This window comes from Natator depressus, chromosome 19 (genome assembly GCF_965152275.1).
Source record: "Natator depressus isolate rNatDep1 chromosome 19, rNatDep2.hap1, whole genome shotgun sequence".
Lineage (NCBI taxonomy): Eukaryota > Metazoa > Chordata > Testudines > Cheloniidae > Natator > Natator depressus.
The window spans coordinates 5,599,608-5,614,336 of NC_134252.1; the positions used below are offsets into that span (position 1 = coordinate 5,599,608).

The following is a 14,729-nucleotide window of genomic DNA, read 5'->3' on the forward strand; positions in this document are numbered from 1 at the left end:
ACCAGATCCACAGCGGGTGTGAACCCAATGCAGTTCTCTCGACGTCAGCAGAGTTCAGCGGATTTACACCAGCCGGGGATCTGGCTCTGGGGAATTTTGGCCGGGGCAAGGGGGGGAAGAAAAACGTCCAACTCCCACAATACGGCTCCTGTCACTTCTGTGCTTCGCACACTCAAGTCTCCAGGGCGGCACGCTGCCCGCTCCAAGAGAAGCTGGTGGGGAGGGAGGGGAGCTTGCTCAACCGCCAGGCCAGCTCCTGCAGATTGATGGCCCTTTGTATGTGGTCACGTGAGCCAGCGGCACGAGCCTTCCACTTTCCATATTTAGAATCGCTGGATCAGGGGAAAAAATGTATTTTTGGAGAGTTCCATTTGCTACGTCTCCAGATTCTGGGCTTTTTTTGTTCTTCTTCTTTTCTTTTAAATGTGCCAAAGCCCCTTTTGTTTTAACGGGGCCCAGGACTCACCCGGCGAATGGATTCGAAACAACCGTGAGTGCTTCTGTGCTTGTGCTTTGGCAGGCCCCATTGCGATTGAGTCTCTGGTGTTCTCAGGGACGGCTGGTTCCCTGTTCCCCAGCCCTTTCGCTTGCAACGGAAGGCCCTTGCCTAGGAAGCAGCGTGTGTGTATTTAAAGAGCCATGCGAAACATTCGCTCCAGCTTTTGTGCTGGGTTTCCCAGCTCTTCCCCTGGTTTAACTACTGCCAACGTTTGCATGGGAATGTGGAGCAGCAGCCTCATAACTAGCCTGTAGGAAACAATCTTGCACCAGCGTGGCCTAGGTTAGATCCCCTTGATGCGTCTCTTCTTGACTGTTCTTGCAGTTCAGCCTTTCTCTAGCGCGCCACCCACAGGCGGAGAGGAGAGCTGGTCCTCACCGGCGGGAATGTCCCGTCCTTGGTCCGTCTGAGGCGGTGCGGGAGAAGGGGCATGGATTGTGTGTTGGCTTCTCTTCCAAGAGAGACCAATACAAAGAGACTGGTGCTACTTTGCCTCAGTACCATTAGCTCCAGATGGGGAAACTGAGATTCAGGGAGGTGAGTCTCCCAAGGTCCCTGCCAGAGCTGGGACTAGAACCCATGTCTCCATCAGGTGTCTGGCAGTGCTCTATCCGCTAGGCCACACTGCCATTAGAAGGGCTATTGCTGGGCTGCTGGGTGTCCTCCCATCAGGCTGGGCAGGCAGGGTGGGAGTGTGGGTGGAGTCTAGGCCTCTCCCCTGCAGCGTGTGAGGCAGGGGGCTGGGAGAAGTGAGCTGCCCCAGGGAGAGCGTGGGCATTGCCAGCGTCCCCCAGAGAGCAAGAGGACTCGGGGAGCAGCGGATTATGCTCGTTCGCCGCAGTTCAGCCCCTGCTCTGCTGTTCTCTTAGCACAGCCGCCTCGGAGCAGATTGCAAGGGCCAGTCTAGCCCTCAGCAGGATCCACCTGCCTTCGGTGTTTATCTCCTTCTCCAGCTCGCGCGCTCTCTCCACCCAGCCGTTTATTTCGGAAGTGATCCGAGGCGGCCGACTTCAGACTCAGGGAGCCCCGGGGCGAGGTTTGGATCCTGGCAGTGCTCCAAGCAGACTGGAAAAGGTGTACTGGGGCGGAAGCCGGAAGCCCCAAGCCGGCAGCCTAATCTAACCCCCGTCAGAGCCGGCTCAGTGCGATCTCTCTCGAAGCCTGCTGCTTGACTCACTCCGATAACAGTAACCCGGGCTCACAAAGCCCGTCCTTTGACCCGTCTTTCCCAGAGAGAAAATGCCCACAGGGCTCCTGGCAGCCCCTTGGCTGTGATATGGGGCCAGTGCTCTCGCCTTCCTGCCCTTAGGGAAAAGTCCACAGCTGCTGAATCGAAAACGCCCCCCTTTCTATCAGCGTGTTGGCCTTTGTAGGGACTCTCTTTGAGAATCCCACCCCGGCAGCAAGATTCCATGTGGGGGGGGCTAACAGGCCCCCACAGAGAGACTCTCCTTCACTCTTGGCTTCTGCAGGCAATCAGCTACTTTCTAGGGACACCCGTGTGGCGTCATGCCTAACACGGACTTTTCCATAAGGGGGAGAGCAAACCCAACCAAACCCAAATGCTTTAGGGGGAGATTCCCATGAGCCCTCTGCTCTGCTCACGACGAAGCCAACAGGAGTTAAACACATCGGGAAATTCCACCAGGCAGGTGAACGCAGAAAGGTTCTTTCCGTCTCTGCCACTCCTTTGTACCCATCGCAGGCATCTTGACTCCCAGATGCTCATTGGAGAGGGGTGGAAGAAGGGTCTGGCTGCCCTTCCCCTATTTTTCCTAACACAGTCCTGATGCCCATGGGGCGCAAATCCCCTAACTCGCCCTTTTCTCTGCATGCTTGAAACCCCGGTTGGTTGGTTGATTTGCAAGCACTGCCGGCGTTTACCCATAACGAGCCAACAGCCGAATGGCTACGGTGCACGCGAATGCTGTCTATGCTGGCCAGATCGGCAGCTCAAAGTCAGCTCCTGGCTCGGCTGGCTGCACGGAGCCTGAACTATCTGTGCGAGGCCAGCGCGGGGGCAGAAGCTCAAGATGAGGAGGTGGGAGGAGTCATTCATCCTGCCTGCGCTGGCTCTCCCATGGGGAATTCTGTCCTCACCTGAAATGCCCCCATCCTCCTGCGCGGGAGGAGACTGCTACTCACGAAGGAAGTGGTTGGAGGCCAGGCCTGCTCGTCAGGACTCCTGGGGTCCGTTGCCAGCTCCGCAGCTGACTTTGCCCTGGTGACCCTGGGCATGCGGCTCGATCTCCCTGTGCCTAGGTCTGTGAAACTCACCTGGGGTGAGACGGCACTTTGAAATCCGCCATGGATTCTATCCACGCGATCCTGCAAACCTGGGCATGCCCCAGACTCCCCTCTCTGCTTCCCCCTGCCCTGACCCCCCAGGAAATGGGGGGGTTGCACTGCCCAGTAATGCTGTGCAGTGCACTGTCTTACACGCATACCCAGGCAAGCCTGTCTTTGTCCCAGACTGTAGGATGAAGGAGAATCCCAGGGTTGTGGTAACTCCTCTCTGCCCACATGGCCGCCCCCTCGCACCCTGTCTTCCTCTCTGCTGCCTTCTCGGTTCGCCCTCCTCCCCTGGCACACTCTCTCGTTTGCCCAGGAATGGCATGAGAAGCAAGTTGCCACCGTGCAGGCGGGTTCCTGGGGCCCTCCCCTGGGGGACGCCGGAACATCTCTCTTGTGATTAAATATTTAACGTACTGGCCCAACTCCGACAGTTTTCCAAAGCTGGAATATTATTGGCTGGTTTCATTTTTTGGTTGGCGCTCAGCGCTTTCCTCGGCCGCCATTTGGGGTAATGACTGAGGGCAGGGGTAGGGAACCTGCGGCACGCGTGCCAAAGGTGGCAGCGAGCTGATATTCAGTAGTACTCACGCTGCCTGGGTCCTGGCCACCAGTCCGGGGGGCTCTGCATTTTAATTTAATTTTAAATGAAGCTTCTTAAACATTTTAAAAACCTTGTTTACGTACAACAATAGCTTAGTTACATATTATAGACTTATAGAAAGAGACCTTCTAAAAACATTAAAAAGTATTACTGGCACGTGAAACCTTAAATTAGGGTGAATAAATGGAGGACTTGTGGCACCTTAGAGACTAACAAATTTATTTGAGCATAAGCTTTCGTGAGCTACAGCTCACTTCATCGGATGCATTCAGCCTCGGCACACCACTTCTGAAAGGTGGCCGACCCTTGACTTAGGGATTCCCCAGGCTGTTTTGTGTTAGTCTGCTCAGTGAGTGTGGGACTGAGACCCCGGAGACCCAGGGTGAGCGACTGCAGGGCAAATGCAGCTTCAGGAAGTTAAAAAGATGTGAGATTTGTCTTTGTGTTAAACGTAAACTACTTTGGAGAACTTTTAGTTTACAGCTTGTGATGTCTAGGGGTATGGCAAGGGACTCCGGACTCCTGGGTTCTTTCCCCAGGTTTGGGATGGGAATGTGGTCTAAGGGTAAGAGAAAGGGACTGGGAAGTGAGACGCCTATGTTCTTTCCCCAGCTCGGGGGAGGGAGTTTTGTCTCGGGGTTAGCGCAGGGAACTGGGAGTCAGGACTGCTCAGTTCTGTTGCGTGCTCTGGATCCATTGTGTGATCCTGGGGAAGTCCTTTCCCCGCCCATGCTTTGGCCTTTCTGTAAAACCAGGATCATGTTCATCCGCAGTGCAGGGCAGTTTGTGAAGCTTAATTAATGTTCATAAAGCACCCCTCCTCCCACCCCCAACAGTGCTCTAGAAAATGCAAAGCGTGATTCCAGTGGAAAGATGCTACGCTTTCAATCAGTGAAAGGGAGGGACACCCCAGCTCCGTCCCCTATTCCCCCCCCCCCCCGGCTAAAGTTCTCTCCCTCGCTCATGGGACAGTGTTTGTCTCGGTAGCCCCATGGGGGAAGGAGTCCTAGAAAGGCAAATCAAGATCTAAGGGGCAGCTGAAGGCTGCCACTAGGCTAGGACTCCACATTTAGGATGAAAAGGCCCCCAGGCCCCAGTGTTTAAGGGCTGAGCTTCTCCTTGCGTAACTCTCAGGATGTGTGGAGCTCTGGTCCCCACAGCGGGGAAAGGGAAAGCAGAAACGCTGGGGCTGCACAATGGCGAGCTCGAGCATTTCACGGGCTTATGCTGCCTTCCCGGCCCTGGTTTTGCTCGTGCTCACAGGCCACACCTAGAGCTGATGGAAACAGGGACCTCCTCCCTTTGGCGGAGCTGCGGCTGCTTACATCTGCTCTGAGCGTGGCCCTGAATCACTGTTTGGAAATCAGATTTCCCCCCCACCCCAAACACAACCCCCCGGGTGCCATGGTAATAGGTGTATTGTAAGATATGCATCGGACTGTCTGCTACAGTTTGACGGGGGGTGGAAGAGTTGAGCAGGGAGGGCTAGACGGGGCGGCTGATCTGACATGTTCCGAAGGGGGAAATCCAGGCTGAATCCAGTTTACAAACGTCCTGGCACAGAGAGCTGCCAGGTGCAGTGTCCCAAAGGCAATGATGGAAAATTTCCCCCGCATCTTTCGAGACCCTGTAGCCTGGAGAATGCGTTGCGGGGAATGATTCTGGGCTAGCCCCGAGGAAGGACTACAGGAGTGAATGGGCCTTTCCCACTTCTGTCTTCGTTAGGTCCTTGCTCTCCTGGGCTAGGCCCAGGGCATGTTTCAGATTGGAAAAGGAAGCCACAGTTGAGTTACCCGAGAACAGAACATCTGGAGCATGTCTAGGTGCCTCATGCCCCACCCAGCTTCCTCGGAAGAGGCCGAACTGAATCTCTTCATGTTCCCTTGATTTGAGCTCTGGCTCCACACCTGAGCAGCACCCCGCACTCCCGGCCTGGGTCCCTCCATCCATCTGCTGTAGCTTTCGGAAGCAGCCTCCTGTTTTCCCCGTGCAGCCCACCAGCTCCCCTGTTCTCTGCTGCCATCTCGGGGCCACGTGTGGCCCCTGCAGGTCAATCCGGTTTGTTAAAGTTTTGCTGGGGAAACCTGTCTCGTACGATGATGATTTTATTCTTTGCACTGACGTAGTGTCAAGCATGGACCATGCTCAGGCCTGCACAAATACAGAGCGAAAGACAGTCCCAGCCCCAGACAGCTTCCAGTCACGGTATCTTCTCGAAGGATAGTAAAACCTTGCGGCTCAGAATAGCGTTTGGGGTTGAAATTCCCTCCTCCTTCCACACCCCCTGTAGAACGAAAGAAGTGAAGCCTTTAACCCTTCTGAGCCAGTATTCCCCCCCCAGCACCCAAATCACCTACAGCACCTGTCCCTTGCTGTTTTCCCTCAGCACCTTCCCCCTGAGTGGGGGAGCTGCTGTTTATATGGTTTCAGAGTAACAGCCGTGTTAGTCTGTATTCACAAAAAGAAAAGGAGGACTTGTGGCACCTTAGAGACTAACCAATTTATTTGAGCATGAGAAAGCTCATGCTCAAATAAATTGGTTAGTCTCTAAGGTGCCACAAGTCCTCCTTTTCTTTTTGCTGTTTATATGGACAGCTTTGGTAGCTTGCCCTTGAGGTCCTTATTCCAGCCCTGGTCATGCGTGCCTTTGGCGGGCGCCTTACTGTGGGTGCGAAGGTAGAATGATGCTGCCATGTGCCGGAGCTGTAGCAAGCCAGGCCAGGGGTCAGGTCTCTCGATCCCTGGGGTCCTGAGCAGGGCTCCTGGCAGGAAGAAACACGGTGTAGGTTCTGAACTGGAATCGAGATGTCGGATTACACCCCACTGATCTTGCCCATGCCTAGCTCCAGAAGCTGTGCTGTTTCAGGTGAAGACCCTGCCAGTCTTACGTGGGTGCTGCTACGTGCTAGTGATTTCATTAAGCCTCCGCCGTCCTGGGACGAATTCGGGATGAGCTCCCCACACGCTCCTTGTCTTGCAGGTGTTACCAAAGTCTGGCTGGACGATGCAGTTGGTTCTGGCATACTTGGTACCGGCTGGGCATTTGGGATAGCTGGTCCCCATGTGGGACTCGTGATTAGGCGGGGTGTCTGGGCTGTTTGCGTCTGCCTGAAATGCCAGAATGCCCTCCCTCTCCCGCAGCAGTATCCAGTCGCCCCAGAATGAATGCAGAGCAGGGTAAGGCCTGGCCATGGCTGTGTCCCAGCTGATCCTGGGAAGCTGGCAGCGATGGTGGGCACCAGGGGCTGGAATGGACTGCGTCTCACCCATCCAGATGGGCTCACGGCACCTGCTGTAGCGCCAAGCTGCTGGATCGATGCCTGCTAATCTGCTCTAATCATTTGTTTTTTCAGATTCCTCCTAGTCTTCAGTTGTTTGGTGCTGTCCGTGTTCTCCACCATCCCAGAGCATCAGAAACTAGCCAACCAATGTCTGTTCATCCTGGTAAGGAGGGGACTTTATAAACCTCTCTAGTCTTATCTCCTAACGAGTCGAGTCGTGTACTCCCAGTTTTCACACCAGGGCTGTAGCCACGATGCCCTAGGGAATTCTTTCATGTCTCATTAGGAGTGGATGTGAACTGAGGCTAGCGGGAACGTAGGTCTCTCCTACACGCAGCGATTGTACCAGTTTAGCTCCAGGGGTGATATAAAATCTGTGCAACTTTGCATGTGGACACTCTTACCAGATCAGTTTTAACCTGGCTTTCCTTCCTGGTGTAACATGCACAGGTGAATTACAAGTGACCTGGTTTGCCCAAGATCTGTGGCACAACTGAGGCTCGAACCCAAGAGAACCCACTCTGCAGCCTCCTCCATTAGGCCAATCTGCCACGGCTCTCATTGCTGCGAGAGCTTTGCAGGAGTGATTCACTGTTGCAATAAATGCAAAAGCAGCACAGCGGAGCTGCACAATCTTCTGGAGGATTTTTAAATGGAGACGCTCCAGTGGAATGTGTCTGGGAAGCCTATAGCCAAATGTATGGACATGCAAAAAAAAACAACTGGAAAGGGAGGGGGAAAGAAACCTAAAAAAAACCAACTTTCCCCCGAACTGTCAGAAACAGCTGACACTGGATTTCTCCCGACTGTGATGGAGACTAAATTAGGAAGGTCCTTGTGACTTTCTCGCTAGTAAGCAAAATAGGGGCTGGAGTGTACAAAAGGTAGGAGGCAAAGCAGTACAATGCTGACAGTGGAAGAAAATTACCCACATATATTTAAGCTGGGCACATGCAGGAGGAGCAGGGCGGCTCCGAAAAGCTCCGCAGTTGAGGGCTCCTGGCTCGTCTCCTTGACTTTCCCGGAGAACAAGGAGGCGTGAAGCCGTTTGCTTAGCTGCTCAGCATTGAAGCTCTGGTTTCCTAAGGACCTAAGCCAAAACCCAGTGAAGTCCATGGGAATTGCATTGATTGGCGTGGGTTTGAGGTTGGGCCCTGGTAAGGAGGGGACTTTAGAAACCCCTCTATTCTTATCTCCTAGCTAGCCGTGTGCTCCCAGTTTTCCCTTCTTCTCACACCTGGGCTATAGCCACAGTGGCTTAGGGAATTCTTTCATGTCCCATTCGCACACTTCCTCCGAGAGATCAGCAGGAGTGGATGTGAACTGAGGCCAGCTGTGAGGGTAGGTCTCTCCTACACACAGCGATTGCACCAGTTTAGCTCCAGGGGTGATATAAAATCTGTGCAACTTTGCATGTGGACGCTCTTACCAGATCAGTTTTAACCTGGCTTTCCTTCCTGGTGTACCCCACACAGGTGAGTTACCTGCCTGGCTGGGAAAATGTCTAGGACACACTCATGCACGCACCCCCCTTGTCTACACTGGCGTTTGCCTCACAGCCTCTTGTCGCTGATGGTCCCAGTGACGAGAGGGTTGTTACAGACAAAACACCAGTGCTTTTGCCACCTGTCCCGAGCCCGGTGAGATGGCGCAATGGTTAACATCCCATCAGCGAGTCTCCCGGTTGCTGGTGCGGTGTTAGAGGACTGCGCGTCTCGTCTCGGCAAAGGCACAGCTGGTGTTCTGCCGCCACTTCTTGGAGCACGTCTACACGGCGCGAAAAAACCCGAAGCACCGAGTCGCAGAGCCTGGGTCAGCTCACGGGGCTTGGGCGGAGGGGCTAAAAATCACAGTGTAGACATTTGGGCTCAGGCTGCAGCCCGGGATCTGAGATCCACCCCGCTCGCAGGGCTTCAGAGCCTGGGCTCCGGCCCGAGCCTGAATGTCTACGTCGCAATTTGTAGCCCTGCACCTGAGCCCAAGTTGCCGTGGGTGTTTTATTGCAGTGTAGACGTACCCTGGTGGCATAGGTGCTGGAACTAGGGGTGCAGGGGGTGCTGCTGCACCCCTGGCTTGAAGTGGTTTCCATTAAATCCAGGGTTCACAGTTTGGTTCAGTGGCTGTCAGCACCCGCACTGTACCAATTGTTCCAATGTCCCTGCTAGGTAGCATGAATGACTACGGGGTGCAGGCAAGGATGATCTGGGCTCACGATGTCAAACAAGGCAGGATCCCGGCATCTAGATCCTCCAGTGCTGGGTGCAATTCCTTCATCCTCATCACCTTGGATTGTCTAGTGTAGCCTCTGCCCCAGGGGAGAGACGGAAACCTGCCCCCGTGTTCTCAACACTTATCGCTCAAGAGCGAACCGGAGGCCCCTGTGCAATCGGATCGGCGGTTTTGCTCTGGTCACGTTTCCAGCTCCCTCCAGCCAGCCCAGAGAAGTTCTAACGAGAGGATCTCGGGGGTTCCATTACCCAGCATTAGCCCCGTGGAGTCCCTGGGAGAACGGCCTGCTCCACAGCTGATTTCAGTCCACGCTCGTGCTGAGGGTGCCTGAGAACCGCCCGGGTGGGGGTGACTTGAATCCAGCGCCGAGCCTTGCAGCAAGCACCCATGAGAGCCTTTGCGGCAAATATGGGGCCAGTGGGGCTGGCAGGGCTGGCCCTAGGACAGAAAGGGAAGGGATTTTATACTTAGGAGGCAGGTCCCCAGGTCCCCCTGCCCTCTGCAGGCTCCTGTTTCTGGCTGCAAGGTCTGTGCAGGTTTGTCTAGCCGGGCAGGGGGGTTTCTCTGCAAAGGGAGCGAGGAGCCAGCTGAACCCCTCAGGCGTGACTCAAGTGAAGGTTCACACACAGTCCCAGAGGCTTTTACAGGCAGCTGCACTCCGGGCCCTCCCAGATTAACCAACCCAGTCTCTCTCTCTCTCTCTCTCTCTCTGTCCTCCCACCCCCACTCCGGCAGGAGTTTGTCATGATTGTGGTGTTCGGCATGGAGTACATCATCCGCATCTGGGCAGCTGGCTGCTGCTGCCGTTATCGGGGCTGGCAGGGGCGGTTCCGCTTTGCCCGGAAACCCTTCTGCGTAATAGGTAGGTGCGGGCGAGGGAAGCCGCCCGATGCACCCTGTTTCACGCTGAGTCCGAGTGTCCTGCTCAGTGATGGGGTGGGGGGAGACCTCAGAGCATCTGGAACCCAGGCCGCTGTTTGGGGAAGGACCTGATGTGGGTGCTTTTCCGGACAGGACCGGCTGAGGGTGGGGTGAAGCCTTTTCTCTGTGCCTCCTGGGCCTGATCCCAGCGTTTCGGGAGCTGGCAGCGGGTCTGGGTCGGGCCGAGTTCCAGAGAAGAGCAGGGGTTCTAGGATCCGACCGGGGCTTAGATTTCACTTTGAAGTGGGCTTGAGGCAGGGGGGTTTCCGTTCCTGCGCCATCCGTGCCCCTTTGGGGTGGCGCGGGTCGCTATTTGGGGGCGATGGCTAGCCCTGGGCAGGCAGGGAAGGGTCTGTGGCTTTGATCGATGCGATTCGAGGGACACCGGGTCACATCCGGAGGGAGAGGGAATTGCAAAAGTGGAGAACTTCCGAAGAGGGCAGCGGGACGGTCCCCCTCCCCAAAACGCCCGGCGGATGGAGAGAGCTCCTCCAGCCCAGAGACTAGAGCGAGGCATTGACTGCCTCCTGCTGTAGGGTTGTAGCAGCACCACCGTCACTGTGACACTCTCCTACTGTAAGTGACCAGGGCGAGGGGACCAGCCGAGGAGGATAATCTTGACTGACCCAGTGGCCTTTCCCCTCGCTCTGGGGTATTATCAGCTGTGCAGTCCGGGCTCTCGGAGACTGACCCACTTGCAAAGGGCAGACGGCCATGTAGGGCCAGTTTGGGGAGAATGGAAACCTCAGGGGACATGAAGGGGGAGGGACCAGTGATAGACTTTCCCCCCACTGCTAGCCTGTTCCAGGAGTGCTCAGAAGCCGGTCCGGGGAGATGTGTCCTTGGCAGATGTGATGCTCTGGGGATGAGACCCATGCGAGCTCCTAGGCAGGTGGGGTGGGATGTATCCCGTACTGGGCAAAGCCAGGATCCTTTGTGTGTGTGTGTCTGCAACCCCGAACTGGACGCGATCTGGGCGAGGTTTGTCGCAGTGCCCTCAAAGGGAGGTTGTCAGCACTGGGAATGGAAAATAGGGATGTTTTAATTGCCGGGGTGGGGGTCCATGGCTTGTGCTATCAGCTCGAGGGGGAGGTTATGGCTGGCTCTGCTAGTGAGTGGGGAGGGGTATTGGGGCTGGCTCCCCCAGAGAGGTGTAACTGGGGGCGGGAAGCACGGGTTGGTTTTGCTGGTGAGTGGGGATCTCGAGGCTTGTTTTTCCCGCAGTTCCAACCACCTGCATTTGAAGGGAGTAAAGGTTGCATCCCTAGAACCACAATACCCGCTAGCCAGCTACCCCTTCCCCCCGTCCCTGCCGCCCAGCTAGCCTCTCCCCCGTCTCCCTGTGCTCTGGGTCGCAGATTTCATCGTGTTCATCGCCTCGCTGGCCGTTATCGCCGCCGGCACACAGGGGAACATCTTCGCCACCTCGGCACTGCGCAGCATGCGCTTCCTCCAGATCCTGCGGATGGTGCGCATGGACCGCAGGGGGGGCACCTGGAAGCTGCTGGGCTCAGTGGTCTATGCCCACAGCAAGGTGAGCTGGAGGAGGGCGCTGGCCCGGGGGTGGGGCTGGGTTTCAGCGTCGGCGCCATGGGAGGCAGGCGGTAGTAAAAGAGACAGGGCAGAGCCGGGCACAGCGTGGACTGGTGCTTCCAGCTTTGCCCCTGCCGCTCAATCCTGGCCGAGAGCCCCCTGCTCTGCCCAGGGCTCCCCATCACCCTGACCTGCAGCACCCCTGCCAGTCCAGTCCTCCCCCGTGCTTTGTCGTGGCCATTGCCCGTTCCCCTGTACGGTGCAAATAGGTCTGGACTGGCTCCTTCTATGGCCCCCGTCGCTAGTATCTGAGCACCTCACAGGCTTGAATGTATTTAACCTCACAGTGGGGCTACGATCCCCATCGTCCAGATGAGGAAACTGAGGCACAGCGTGACTTATCCAAGATTGCACAGGGGCGTCTATGGTAGAGCAGGGACTTGAACCCAGCGGTCCGCCCTAGTCCTAGGAGGGCACCCTCACCACTGAGCCGTCCTTCCGCTCTTCCGCTGTTAACCTCCTATGTCTCCCCGTTCCTTTCGGAACCGACCCAGCCGTCCATGGCCTCGCCCCAGTCAACCACGTGGAACGTTCCCCTCCAGTCACTTAGTGCCGGCGGCCTCTCAACGCGTGCGCAAGAGCCTTCTCCTCTGCAGCTGCTGCTGAGTGTGAGCAGCTCCGCGTACCAGCTCCCTGCCGGTGGCGCCTCTCTGCCCGTTTGCCGGTAGCGAGTGCTCAGCTCCGGCTGGGGCAGCGTCCCAGGCGCTCTGCAGAGGGGACGTTGCATTGTGCTGTGTCGTGTTTTGGGCCTTCACTCCCACCCCATCTTGGCTTTCCTCCTCTGCCCTCCCCACCTGCCCTTGGCAGGAGCTGATCACAGCCTGGTACATCGGCTTCCTGGTGCTCATCTTCGCCTCCTTCCTCGTCTACCTGGCCGAGAAAGACGCCAACACGGAGTTCGCCACCTACGCTGACTCGCTGTGGTGGGGCACAGTAAGTGCGGCTGCAGAGCCCCACTCCCACTGGGGGGGGGCGCGGCGCGGGCTGGGGGGGGGGCGGGGCGAGGAGAGCTCCGTCAAGGCCTCTCTGTATTCTCTCCCCCCGCAGATCACTCTCACCACCATTGGCTACGGGGACAAGACCCCCAATACGTGGCTGGGCAGGGTGCTGGCGGCCGGTTTCGCGCTCCTGGGTATCTCCTTCTTCGCTCTGCCTGCTGTGAGTAGCCCCTCGCAGCATCCCGGTAACGCCCGGCGCTGCCGGGGGGGAGGGAGAGCCAGGCCTCTGGGTCCCTAGTGGCTCATGCTGACAGTCGGCAGTGCCCTGGGGAGGGCAGACAGCTGGAAGTACCCCCCACCCTCCCGTGCTCCTTAAAGGGTCCCTGCCCAGTGGCTGAGACTCCAGAATAGACCCTGCCCTAGAGATGTCATTGGTCATTCTCCTCCTTCATTTTCTTTTCACTTTCCTTCTTTTCTTTTCTCTCTTCCTTTCTATTTTCTCTTTCTCTTTTTGTCCCTTTTCCCCTCCTCCTTCCTTTCTCTCCTTCTCTCTCTTCCTCCCTTCCGTCCCTCAAGAGAAGAGCAATGCCAGACAGAATGGTGGCACCCAGTACCCCACCCTGCCCCAGTGTCTCCAGCTAGGGACTGCTGGCTCCTCGCTGATCTCTGGAGCTGCCAGGCCCCTGCGGGAGGAGAGAGGTTCTGGCAGAGCCAACAGAGTCCTAGTTTTGAGGGGCCTCTTTGCTTCCTCCCAAAGAGTGGATCGTCCTGCTAGCCAGACGGGGGATGTTGGCAAGTTTGGAGTCCTTCTCCTCCCACAGACTCTGAGCAGTCTGTGTTCATGCCGGGGTGACAGAGGGATGCTTCCTTAGGACCCCGCAGGCCTGTGGGGATCAGACTGTGTTGGGGCAGTTTGTCCAGCTGCCGCACGGGGCCAGGCAGGTTCTCCATCCCGTTTCACGCATGCTGGCCCCTTTCTCCTGCAGGGCATTCTGGGCTCCGGCTTTGCCCTGAAAGTCCAGGAGCAGCATCGCCAGAAACACTTTGAGAAGAGGCGGATGCCGGCAGCGAACCTGATCCAGGTACCGCAGGACGCCTGCGCCTCTCCCTGGGGAAACCCCACCCTCCACCTTGGTCTGGAGTCACTACACAGCTCTGCTGATGGCCCGCGAGCTCAGCCTGCAGGTTGCCCCTCAGCTCTCCCCGTACAGCTCTGCCAATGCCCCTCGATCCGCACATGCAGCCTGGCCCCTCTGCGATTGCAGATTTCGGCTCCCCTATATAAACACAATTGTGCCAATGCCCCTCAATCTGAACATTCAGCCCAGCACTGCCTGCTATCCCAATCTGGTGCCCCCCAACTCTGCAGATACCCGTCATTCCCCCCTTTCTGCCCCGGCAGGTACGGCTCTGCAGATACACCTTAATCTGCAGCCCCCCTGCTCTTCCAGCCTTGGGCTCTCCATGCGCACAGCTCTGCCAGGGCCCCTCCGTCCGGATTTGCACGCTTCAGCACATCTGACATGTACCTTGGCGAGGTAGCCTGTAGCCGAGCCCCTGAGCTTGCGGAGGGGGGCCCTGGCAAATCAGTCCCCTTGTCTAGATCAGCTTGCTAGAGAAGTGAAACTTCAGAATCCTTCCTTATCTCCCCAGTTCAGAGAACAGGCGCACAAAAGGAAGCCCGCAGTGCCCCTGGTCTATCTGCAGCTGCCAGCCAGTCAGTTGGCCCTGGCTTTCACAGCTCCCCGGCCCTCTGAATGCAGCCCTGCTCCTCCTTTCATCTTGGCGGTGGGGAAGGAAAAAGCCTGACGTTAATTAATGGAGTTGGGCCTGGGGCAAGACAAAGGGCCCCACCTGCCCGTCACCCTGCAATACAAAGCAATCGCCGGGACACGCGGCAACCCCCCCCGCCCCAATAACTCTGGCCATTGCTGTCCGGCATTCATCAGGCATGGATGTGCCGTGGGTGCAGATGGGAGGCCGCGAGGTCTCCGATAAGGCTCCCCATTGTGATCGCTCCTTAATTAATGGCACCAGCTTCTTGGGAGTGTTACCTGAAGCCTCAGCGAGAGGCTAGCCTGGGGAGAAAAGCTTGAAACAGGAAGGTGTGGGGTGGTGGGTGAGAAGAGCAGCGGGCCAGGTTCTCCACTCCAGCTACGCCAGTTTCACGTCAGCATGTCTGGCGTGGGCGGAGCTGCTGGGGGGGGCTAGGCCCCGTGCTGTCCCCACCTCATCCCCAGCGAAGCAGCGGAGAGCTTCCCGCTGACTGCTTTCCTAGCTGGCCCCGCGGTGCACCAGGGAGTGAGCAGCATTTGCCCAACCCTAGTATTTTAATGACATGGGGGATCCCCCCCACACCCTTCTTTCCTGTG

General features: G+C 56.9%; 1 protein-coding gene across 1 annotated transcript in view; it reads left to right on the plus strand.

The window, feature by feature from the left end:
- Positions 1-14,729, plus strand: part of KCNQ4 (potassium voltage-gated channel subfamily Q member 4) — a 74,594-nt gene that overhangs the window by 35,539 nt on the left and 24,326 nt on the right. The window contains exons 2-7 of the mRNA XM_074934603.1: positions 6,749-6,839; positions 9,641-9,767; positions 11,185-11,360; positions 12,227-12,352; positions 12,467-12,577; positions 13,344-13,439. Coding sequence (XP_074790704.1) covers positions 6,749-6,839; positions 9,641-9,767; positions 11,185-11,360; positions 12,227-12,352; positions 12,467-12,577; positions 13,344-13,439 — 727 coding nt within the window. The remainder of the gene's footprint in view (positions 1-6,748; positions 6,840-9,640; positions 9,768-11,184; positions 11,361-12,226; positions 12,353-12,466; positions 12,578-13,343; positions 13,440-14,729) is intronic.